Genomic DNA, 12,119 nt, shown 5'->3' on the forward strand with positions numbered 1-12,119 from the left:
ATAAATCACTGCGCAATTCGTATGACATGTAACAAATTTGTAAGTGCTTAAGATCCTGTTCAATCTCTTTAAATCTACTGTGGAACAATGCAACCCTGATGAAGGCAGCATATTGTAGCTGTACCAACGTTGGTACCTATAAAACGCAATGAATCAGAGCCATGAGAGTGTGCACAATAAGAGAGACTACATAAGAGACAGATACAGTAGTCTACTGTAGATAAACAAAGTGTTAAAGAATATATATTTACTGCCTCAGGATTGAGGCTATTCTCTGTAGTCAGTGCTTTCATTGGAGCTGTATTTTTGTATTCTCCTCAGTTTTTCTTTTCAGTCCATCCAGCGCCTCAAGTCTTACCGCATCCTTTGAGAGTACAGTTACAGATGCTGTTGTGGGACCCTCCAGCAAAGAGCTGCAATGCAGCACAGAGGCAGAGTACACTCCTCTACTTCTGAGCAGGGCTATCTAATAGCTAGGGGCTACAAGAGGACAATTACCACCACCCCCCCCACCTTCTTCCTAACCCTCGCTCCCTCTTCACACATACGCACCCGTACACACACTCAGTTAATACTGACTCAGTTTGCTGCAGTGCGGTACGGTGCGGTCAGGACAAGTCGAGGGTGCCTGTCTGACACACATCTATCTAGTCACACATGTTAGACTCCTCCAACAGCCAGCAGGACGTTAAATGCTCACAGAGGACATTTATTCCACATCACTAGAGACGCCGCTGTCTCAGACGACCCAGACATTAATTCATCCAAAACCCACACAGTCCTAGCCTGTTCAATAATCTCACATATTATTCTAGGTTGCACTGTATATATATACACACTATAGTACCATGGAAATGGACCTATACAGTCAATGTGCTGCATTCAGGTTCTGCCATAAATGCACTAACAATAGGTAGGCAAAGGTGTCATTTAAAAGGGGCAATCGGAAGTTGCTACATCCATTTTTGGAATGATATATGAATTATATGTACCCATTGATTCTTGAAGAATATAACCTATGAGCTTAGTTCAACTGTTGTACCCCATCAGAACCAGTAATAATCTTGTTTTATTCCAATGTTTGTATACAAAGTAAATGTAAACAAACAATACATAGCCTGAAAACATGGTTAAGACTATTATTTTGATATCATGGAAGGTCAGTCCATTCATGCATAGCTCGGTTTATGAATCTGAGATTGGTTACATTTCTCCAGCCCCATCCCTCAGTTTTTAATCGAACAGGGGCAGGGGGAAATGTTTTATCGTTTCTACTGCTGATTGCCACTAAGACGTTCGCAGAAAATGCTGATATCCTTCAGTCAAACAACAAAGTTATTTTAAATTAAAAAAAATACTCTCCCTTGTCACTGACTCAGCATTCAACAAATTGTCTTTGGGATCCTGATATTCCCAATCCCCGATAATATAATAAAAACATTTTATATAGTGAGTTACAGTTCATATGAGAAAATCAGTCAACTGAAATAAATTCATTAGGACCTAATCTATGGATTTCACAGGACTGGGAGGCCATAAGCCCACCCACTTGGGAGCCAGGCCCAGGCAATCAAAATGAGTTTTTCCCCACAAAAGGACTTCATCACAGACAAACACTCCTCAGTTTCATCTGCTGTCAGGGTGGCTGGTCACAGACGATCCCGCAGGTGAAAAAGCCGGATGTGGAGGTCCTGGGCTGGCGTGGTTACATGTGGTCTGAGGTTGTGAGGCCGGTTGGATGTTCTGCCAAATTCTCTAAAACGATGTTGGAGGCGGTTTATGGTAGAGCAGTTAACATTAAATTCTCTGGCAACAGCTCTGGTGGACATTCCTGCAGTCAGCATGCCAAATGCACTCTCTCTCAAAACTTGGGACATCGGTGGCATTGTGTTGTGTGACAAAACTGCACATTTTAGAGTGGCCTTTTATTGTCCCCAGCACAAGGAGCACCTGTGTAATGATCATGCTGTTTAATCAGTTTCTTGATATGCCACACCTGTCAGGTGGATGGATTATCTTGGCAAAGGAGAAATGCTCACTAACAGGATGTAAGCAAATTTGTGCACAAAATTTGAGAGAAATAAGCTTTTTGTGCATATGGATATTCTCTGGGATCTTTTATTTCAGCTCATGAAACATGGGACAAACGTTTTTTTTTTTTTTTCAGTATACATATTCTAGAGAAGTAGGCTAAATGGAACCAATTCAATTTTCCATGAAGGATCTGGGCCATTGTGGGGTGTGGTCTGGTCAAAAAGTAGTGCACTACCCTATATTAAAAGAGAATAGGGTACAATTTCAGATGCACGCATAGCTAGACCTCGTCAGGTACAGGACTCAGCACAGGGTCGTATTCAGTAGTGCACACCATAGAAAAGCGTAGCAAAACATTTTGAAATGAGAATGAGCTTTTCTTAAGTTCAGGTTAGTAGTCCCTCCCAGTTTCAGTCCGTTTGGTTCTTAATGAATACGACCCGGGCCATGATGAAAACGACCCGGGCCATGTGTGACAGCTTTGTGTAAGGGCTTGGACTGACCCTAAACCCTCCACAGACAGACACTCTCTGGTGTGAAGCTGCTTCCTCTCCAACAAAAACATCTGCAGCGTCGTCCAAATGACACCCTATCCCCTATACAGTACACCAGTACTTTTTACCAGGGCTCATAGGGCTCTGGTGAAAAGTAGTGCACTTCATAGGGAATAGGGTGCCAATTGGGACAGCCTAAGACATCTGCCGGGTCTCATTGGATCTGTAGCTCAGCCTAACACGCACATTAACACAAGCAGCTGAGTAAGCAGAAAATAGATCTTTCTGATTCCTGTAATTCCTTGTTGGGATGCCTGTGACCATCTCCACTCCCAATCCAAGGAATCTGTATCAGGCTTACCCCGGCACTTTACACTTCCAGGAAGTAGGCTTTGGCTACTGTATTTATTTAGAATCAATGATCTGTACTGATGGAACTGTACGCCACTGTGTAACCTAGTGTGTAGTACAAGAGTATATATATGTAGTATATATCACGGACTGGTGCGTCATAGTTCCTCTCTGTTCAGTGGTAAAAGTGGCGGTCATGTGATTCCATTCGTTGTTTTCATAGCCGCACGCAGCTGTAAAGCCTAACAACGTAATGAGATGATGAAGCATGTGATAGAGGGCAGAGACTCTCCCTCACATTGTAGCCCACGTTGTCCACAGTCCACCATATGAGCAGACCCCTTGGAGAGATTGAAAACAATAGCTTGGTTCCTATGTGAATGTCGGAGGCTCTTACTCCATACAGCAAACAAATTAAGTTCCCTCAGGAAAAAACTAGTTATTTTACTTAAGTTTATACAGCACTTTTAAGGCTTAAGGAAACTATATGGAGCAATATCCATTGTTGTTGTTGATGGCTGGCTGAGCATAGGCCTACTCGGCAATTTAGTTGCCAATTACTAGATGTGTAGTATTGCAGAGAAACCTCATGTGGAGACACTGAAAACTGACTTAAAGGTCTAGCTAATGCATCTTAGGCTCTATCATCTCTAAAGACTTCGCTCCTTAGGAGGAAAATGACATGACGTGTTATTGAAGTGATACAACGGTATGACTGTCGTAGTACAAGGAAAGCATCAAGCTGTAAAACTTTAACCACGGCTAAAATCCTAGTTAAAGCAGTGCTTTGCACAGCATACCGCCTCTCAAACCTTGTAGCAAGGACTTTTTCTGAAAGTGTCAACCTAGCGAGCTACATAACTAAAACGGCTCCTCATGACACAGTTCTTCTGTGTTCATATACCACAAGATATCTTTCCCCTGATGAATACAATACACACAGGTCCTGATCACTGCTGAGAAATGACTTTCCTCCTCTCTCTCTCCAGCTTTCTCGCTCCACTCATTCTCTGAATAATCTTACCGTCTAGGGACTTCTGAACTGTATTAAATTCAAAACCTAATGGTGCTCTGCCACTGTTTACCTAGTCAGCTCTGAACTGACTTAATGGTGCTCTGTTTAACTAGTCAGCTCTGAACTGACTTAATAATGGTGCTCCGTTTACCTAGTCAGCTCTGAACTGACTTAATAATGGTGCTCTGTTTACCTAGTCAGCTCTGAACTGACTTAATAATGGTGCTCTGTTTACCTAGTCAGCTCTGAACTGACTTAATAATGGTGCTCTGTTTACCTAGTCAGCTCTGAACTGACTTAATAATGGTGCTCTGTTTACCTAGTCAGCTCTGAACTGACTTAATAATGGTGCTCTGTTTACCTAGTCAGCTCTGAACTGACTTAATAATGGTGCTCTGTTTACCTAGTCAGCTCTGAACTGACTTAATAATGGTGCTCTGTTTACCTAGTCAGCTCTGAACTGACTTAATAATGGTGCTCTGTTTACCTAGTCAGCTCTGAACTGACTTAATAATGGTGCTCTGTTTACCTAGTCAGCTCTGAACTGACTTAATAATGGTGCTCTGTTTACCTAGTCAGCTCTGAACTGACTTAATAATGGTGCTCTGTTTACCTAGTCAGCTCTGAACTGACTTAATAATGGTGCTCTGTTTACCTAGTCAGCTCTGAACTGACTTAATAATGGTGCTCTGTTTACCTAGTCAGCTCTGAACTGACTTAATAATGGTGCTCTGTTTACCTAGTCAGCTCTGAACTGACTTAATAATGGTGCTCTGTTTACCTAGTCAGCTCTGAACTGACTTAATAATGGTGCTCTGTTTACTTAGTCAGCTCTGAACTGACTTAATAATGGTGCTCTGTTTACCTAGTCAGCTCTGAACTGACTTAATAATGGTGCTCTGTTTACCTAGTCAGCTCTGAACTGACTTAATGGTGCTCTACCTATCTAGTCAGTTCTGTAATGATAGATCACACATGGCCTCCACGCATATGCTTCACATTATCCAAAAATGACTTTTTTAAATATATTTTTATTTAACTAGGCAAGTCAGTTAAGAACAAATTATTATTTACAATGACAGCCTACACCAGCCAAACCTGGACGACACTGGGCCAATTGTGGCGGGGGCGGCAGGTAGCCTTGTGGTTAGAGCGTTGGGCCATTAACCGAAAGGTTGCTTGATCGAATCCCGAGCTGACAAGGGACAAATATGTCGTTCTGCTCCTGAACAAGGCAATTAACCCACTGTTCCTAGGCCGTCATTGAAAATAAGAATTTGTTCTTAACTGACTTGCCTAGTTAAATAAATGTAAAAAAAAATGTTATATATATATATATATATATATATATATATATATATATATATATATATATATATATAGAATAATAATGCGCTGCCCTATGAGATTCCCAATCACAGCCAGTTGTGATACAGCCTGGATTTGAACCAGGGTGTCTGTAGTGACACCTCTAGCACTGAGATGCAGTGCCTTAGACCACCACGCCACTCGGGAGCCCAGTGGGGCAAAAGAGAAACCAACAACAAAAATTGCATTGAAGTTAAATGAACAAGTATCAGAATAACAAGATGTGGGAAGGTGAACGAGGTGAAGTACTTGGCCTGGACATTAAAACCATTTACTGAACTACTGCTCTTCATTAACACAAATTTCTGTGGATTTCCCCATATTTTAGGTTTAGTTGTTGGATGTGTAACAGGTGTTTTCCGGGTCACTCACCCAGCTGGGTAGGCCACTAGTCCAGAGCGAGGGTCACAGGCCAAAGCGCGGTTCCCAAATGCGGTGATCCCTAGCACCTTCTCCAGTGTCACCTGCAAAATAAACATCACTTCAACAATACAATAAATGGACAACACATGACATTACTCACAAATAAACAACACCATAGAAGATGTTCCATAGCATATGTTAAATCATGAATACACATAAGCTACAGGCAAAGGGTGTGTGTGTGTGTGTGTGCATATAGTTTGTACCCTTAATACAAAGGAGGAGGATCATGAATGATAATGCTACTGTAGCTTCCCAGATGTTGAGAAGCGGCATACCAGACTCAGAGTCTCGTTATTGTTAATTGAAGGGACAAGGAACTACGAAGAAACTTTTACAAATATAGAAACAAGACCGATCAGTATCTGCTATGTAGGCCAATGCACTGCACAAATACCTTTTCACAGTGTAAACAAATAGGCATTGGTCAACAACTTGCGTTATAACGTCCCTATAAGCATAGTTGAAGAGAAAAGCAGCATGTCAGCAGCCATCACACTGCATTGACATGTTCTCTGGGTTTCAGCAGTTTGTTAAACAGCAACGACATTTCACAGCAGGAGTAAGCCAGTCAGTAAGCCAGTCAGATAAGATTTAAGTCAAGTTCAGCTCATTGATATTCCTCTCTTACCATCTTCACAGCCTCTCAGAGATAGCCTATACGTCCCTTGTGATTGGATCCCTCCAGGCCTGCTCTTCCTCATCACCCCACAACAAACAGAAAGAACAGCCAAAGGCACACCACCACCCCCCCCACAACACTGACTGAACAATAAAACCCCTGGATACGAGCTAGAATAGGCTATCTACTTGAATCCCAACACTTCCTGGTACAGCCAGTCACCCAACTGAAGTGTGGTAGGTCACCTCTCCTGGGCTTCAACTGTAATGTGGTAGGTCACCTCTCCTGGGCTTCAACTGTAATGTGGTAGATCACCTCTCCTGGGCTTCAACTGTAATGTGGTAGATCACCTCTCCTGGGCTTCAACTGTAATGTGGTAGATCACCTCTCCTGGGCTTCAACTGTAATGTGGTAGATCACCTCTCCTGGGCTTCAACTGTAATGTGGTAGATCACCTCTCCTGGGCTTCAACTGTAATGTGGTAGATCACCTCTCCTGGGCTTCAACTGTAATGTGGTAGATCACCTCTCCTGGGCTTCAACTGTAATGTGGTAGATCACCTCTCCTGGGCTTCAACTGTAATGTGGTAGATCACCTCTCCTGGGCTTCAACTGTAATGTGGTAGATCACCTCTCCTGGGCTTCAACTGTAATGTGGTAGATCACCTCTCCTGGGCTTCAACTGTAATGTGGTAGATCACCTCTCCTGGGCTTCAACTGTAATGTGGTAGATCACCTCTCCTGGGCTTCAACTGTAATGTGGTAGATCACCTCTCCTGGGCTTCAACTGTAATGTGGTAGATCACCTCTCCTGGGCTTCAACTGTAATGTGGTAGATCACCTCTCCTGGGCTTCAACTGTAATGTGGTAGATCACCTCTCCTGGGCTTCAACTGTAATGTGGTAGATCACCTCTCCTGGGCTTCAACTGTAATGTGGTAGATCACCTCTCCTGGGCTTCAACTGTAATGTGGTAGATCACCTCTCCTGGGCTTCAACTGTAATGTGGTAGATCACCTCTCCTGGGCTTCAACTGTAATGTGGTAGATCACCTCTCCTGGGCTTCAACTGTAATGTGGTAGATCACCTCTCCTGGGCTTCAACTGTAATGTGGTAGATCACCTCTCATGGGCTTCAACTGTAATGTGGTAGATAACCACCCCCCCAGTCATCACATGACTGTATTCAGTTACTGTGCCTCCCAGTGTGATTGTGTGTGGGGCACTTTCGACGACCTGTACAGCTGCCTGTTTTTGTGCTTTCGTCACCAACCGTTGATTCTCTACGCCTACCTTGCCGGGTTGTTGGGTTCAAGTTGAAATGTGGCCATGGCAACAATCAGCAGCGGCCGGCAGTGTTGTGGAAGCAGCAAGGTGACAAATAAGTAGCTTGACTACAGGCAAATTCAGTTGTGATGAATTTATAAATGTATATAATAAATGAATAGCTCATAAGACATAGGCTAGATCGTTGGGACGTTGCATAAAAACAGAGGTTGAAGCTTCCAGACAGGAAAAGGAAAAAAAGTGGAAATTAGGCTATTCCTCCATAAATAGAGTTTAGAACAATGTGCTTTCTGTTGTTTGTTTACAGAGTTCTACGTCAAAGGAATAATTGACTACGTCAACATTTAAAAAAAAGGGACTTTAATGAGCCCAGTATACCTCCTCCTTGTTAACAAAGCATATCGGAGGAAGTTTTCAGCAGCAAGTTGAAAACGAGCATTGAGCACGGAGCCCACTGCAGTGTACTTCTTCTCGATAAACTGCAGTTGCATCCATGTTCCCAGTAGGCTTCCTGATAATACATAGCCTAATCTTATGGGCTCTGGTCAAAAGAAGTGCACTATAAAATGTGTCATTTGGGACCCATCCACTAACGTTACGATAGGCTACGATCCATGAGGTCGGCAGGCTCAAGGCAGCAGGTAGGCGTCCAGTACAGTAACATTCTAGAACGGTACTCACAGCCTAAGAAAAACAACGTTAGACCCAGGATAAGAAGAAAACCCACTCCTCCTTAAATCTCTCATACTCAAACATGTATTCCTTTGTCTGACTCCCTACTCCAGAGAGTGTTTCACACTAGGCTAGAAGGCTGTCTGCATAAGCTTGCCATCACATCTTAGCCTACACCCTAAGAAAACACCCTAAGAAAACAAAGGAAGATTGACATCAAATGAATTAAGCTCACTTAAATAAACAATCACAGCAAGACTAATAATTACTCACATCATTACCTATCATGAAGCAAAACAAAATACAAACAATGGGAAGAAGTCATTTTCATATAGCTCCCCCAAAACATCAGGACAATCTGATGTAGTATGTTGGTTAACCTAAGGTTGTGAAGATACAGTATAGCCTACATGTAGGCTATGTAGTTGATTCACTCATACCTGATTCTCAGCTTTCTCCCTGCTGTGTTACATATTGTCAGGCTAGTAGAATAGTGGTAGGTTAGTGTTTACATCTGTTTTGTCTCTGATGTAAGTGTGCCACGAAGCTCTCGTTCAAACACCTCTTAAAACCCACTAGGAGAAACAGCCGTGGACACTTAATAAAACAATGGGACTAACAGAATGACAGAATTTGGACCTTTTAAAATAGGACACTCATCTTGCCTGAGTAACCTTTCAATGTTTAAAAAAAGATCTATATTTATATGTAAATAATAGTCATAAGAAATCATAACAGTCGCTACTGTACTAAAAGAGAGGAGGGAGGGAATTGGAAAGGGTACGTGATGTAGAAAAGTGGGTCTGTACTCTGCACGCACAAAGACACGGGGCCTACAATCTCTGAGTTTATTCACACATGGGAGATTCCGCAACAATGTTTAAAGACATCTACGAATGACTGTCCAGCATGGCTTGGGGCGTGTTACAGCTTTATAGCCTACGCTTCACAGGGAGCAAGGAGGAGTATTAAGTAGCCTAAGTATGACTGTTCTAGGCACTGCCATGTCTCTTGAGACTTTGTAGTACACTAACCACAGCCACTGACACTCCTGGGTGGAACAGGAAGGTACAGTACTGTCGGTGTCCTGCTACAACCGTAAACAGACAATCAGACTGGAATGCACCAGCAGAGTGAACTTCATGGAAGAGGGGGGAATTACTACACATGAAAGCTTGTCATATTGACAACATTCTTGGACTTATCGTCTTAAACGTACAGAATGATTGTCATCTATAAGAACCAATGTTATTTTTATCTGAATTGATTGTACTGCAGGTCTATTCTTCATTGCTTTTCAGGGGGTTCAGTCAACACACACACACACACACACACACACACACACACAAGAGAGAGAGAGAGTGCAGGTAGCATGTAGCCTACATGGGAATGGAACGAACCAAGCAGTCTGTCTGTAAGGTACAGTATGTGTCACGCGCCACTTTCTCATGTCAACACCAAGGAAGTGAACAGACTTCTCCAATAAAATCGACTTATAGTAAGGTTGTGAATAGCATAGAAATCACTGTAAAAATTAGGACAGTAATTGTTTTACTACAGGTATAAGAATTTACTTAAACAGTGTGTGAGACATGTCATGAAGATATGGAGTTGACTGCAGGACTAGGCTAGGAGGGACAAGTTTATGTATACTAATGATAAGCAACCTCCATGGAGTTGCTGTTGCAAAGGAAAATAAGCCTGCATGCAAAGTCCAAGAACATGTTTTTGTTTTATGGTCAGTGACACACTTCCCCAAATATGTGATGTACATGGAATCTATATGAGGATCCACTAAATAAATATGAATGTCCCTCCAATATTTGACGTATTATTCCAGAACACCAGTGCAGTTGCACCACAATACATCATTCTTTCCATTAGAAAGCAATGGACTGTGCATTTAATTTTACTGCTAGATCAATGCTATTTCAATTATATACAAATGACAGTGATATTGCCTGGTAGGTCGCTCGCAATGTTCGATAGCAAATCTATAAACTGGTTATAAGGGTCTTCTGTCAATGCTCAAAAAATGAAAATGTACAGGGATGAGTGTCCATGCCAGATACATACATACCTTGTTAGTGAGATTTTCTTTGTTGTTCAGAGCTTTATTCCTTCTCAATTTTATAGATGGCGAGCGAAGCAGATTTTTGATCCGACTCTTTATTGTGGAACCCTCCACCGTCATCTTGAAAAATAAATGGACCGATCTCTTTAATCGGTTGATAGAATTAGCGCATGCAAATATGGAAACCGGTGGTGAAATACAGACACAATCATTTCTACTTCACCAAAATAAATAAATAGATCAAATAAACAGGAATATGCTGTCATGCTTCCTACAGGTTCAACGAGCTGGTTCTGTCAGCATGTGTGCAGTTCTCGTTTATTTCATTCCCTGCTCTGCCTAGAAAGCTTTTCCGCATTATCTGTCCTTCTTGGATCGCATTCTGATCCACGGAGAGGGATGCATCTGGATGCATTTGGAAAAATTGTAAACGTTCCCAGATTGTGAACAGGATTAGCTACTTCGATGGTCGGGTCACAGAAGACAGTCCGTCACGGCTCCGCTCCTCTTGTCATTGCCTCCTCCTCGACGAGAACTCACCAACGATTGGCAAACTGGATCTGTGGCACAACACCAGTTGGTTAGCCAGCTAGCCAAGCTTTCAGCCAACGTTCTGGCCATAGAATTAGGAATTAGAATACGGAGCTCTATGGTCCCAGCTGTCTCTTGCGTCCCCATATGGGCAAAAAAGATACTAAGGTTTGCTTAAACCACTTAATAAGAATATGCCCAGTGCTATTGCCTACGAGCATGTCAGTTGACAATGTTAACTAGCATTATATCTAACAATAGTTAGCTAGCTAGATATTTAGCAGTGTCTATTGGGGCTAAGGTTAGCATAGGCGCCTTGGGCACTAGCTACCTTGCCATTGCTATAACTTTTTTCCTGGTTATGCAATGCATGGTTTAATGATCACAATTTCCAACATATCTAGCTTTCTTTTTATAACTTTCCCTTTCGTTTAGACGATTTTCTAAATCACGACTGTCAGGGCCAGACCTCATTGTCTCGCCTAGTTGCAAGCATCAACATTTACAGTCGTTTGTTTTGATGAGACTGGACAAGCAATCTGACCCAGATCTCACCCTAACTGGTCAAGTCATTGTCGCCATCTAGTGGTGGTTGAAAGCCGCTGGGTCATCCATCTCATGTGGAGCTCCCGACTGGGCCTGTCTGCCACTGTCAACTTGTTTTGTGTCTCCTAACTCGAATGCAACATTTGAATGAAAAGTCGGCGAATGGCAGCTTTTAGCTATTGCAAATGTAAACACAGCGAATTATAGTTGCCTTAAAAAAAAAAATACAATTTTCGAACCTTTCATTTTCAAGACTTTTCAAACCTTTTATTAATCATTTACATGCATTACACGTTAGTCCCAACTTCCTTGTGTGCTGCGTACCTGGGCACTTGCTCCATATTATAGCTTGCATCATCTTCTTTACCCTATATGACTACACGAATACGTGTGCAGTGGCCAATGTGGTGAACCTTCTAGTGGAGTCCTCCAAGTTACTCCACTGCCACAATTCTATTCTGGATCCCTTTTATTTTCCACATCCAAGAGAGGGTTGGGGAGCTTGTCAGTAAAGCATTAGATAGTCTGTTGGTTGTAGTCTGTTGGTGGCAGAAGTATGCATGGAGGGGAAAGAATCATTTGGGAGGACCCCCTTCAGTCAGTGTAGTTCAACTGAGCTGAGATGAAGCGTTAGAAAAATGTGCCTTTAGACTAGAGCAATGCAGTGAAAATGTAGGCAATTATGCATGTGTCCAACCTGGTCTC

At 42.4% G+C, this 12,119-nt stretch overlaps 1 protein-coding gene across 6 annotated transcripts in view; it reads right to left on the minus strand.

Annotated features, from left to right (window-relative positions):
- Window positions 1-11,367, minus strand: part of LOC106611246 (mitogen-activated protein kinase-binding protein 1) — a 56,367-nt gene extending 45,000 nt beyond the window's left edge. For all 6 annotated transcript variants that reach the window (XM_045723606.1, XM_045723607.1, XM_045723605.1 and 3 more), the window contains exons 1-2: window positions 10,344-11,367; window positions 5,635-5,726 (exon numbers count right to left, since the gene is read on the minus strand). In XM_045723606.1, the coding sequence (XP_045579562.1) occupies window positions 5,635-5,726; window positions 10,344-10,457 (206 nt within the window). In that variant the 5' untranslated portion in view covers window positions 10,458-11,367. The remainder of the gene's footprint in view (window positions 1-5,634; window positions 5,727-10,343) is intronic.
- Between the last annotated feature and the right edge of the window lie 752 nt (window positions 11,368-12,119).

The sequence above is a fragment of the Salmo salar genome, chromosome ssa09, assembly GCF_905237065.1.
Source record: "Salmo salar chromosome ssa09, Ssal_v3.1, whole genome shotgun sequence".
Classification (NCBI taxonomy): domain Eukaryota; kingdom Metazoa; phylum Chordata; class Actinopteri; order Salmoniformes; family Salmonidae; genus Salmo; species Salmo salar.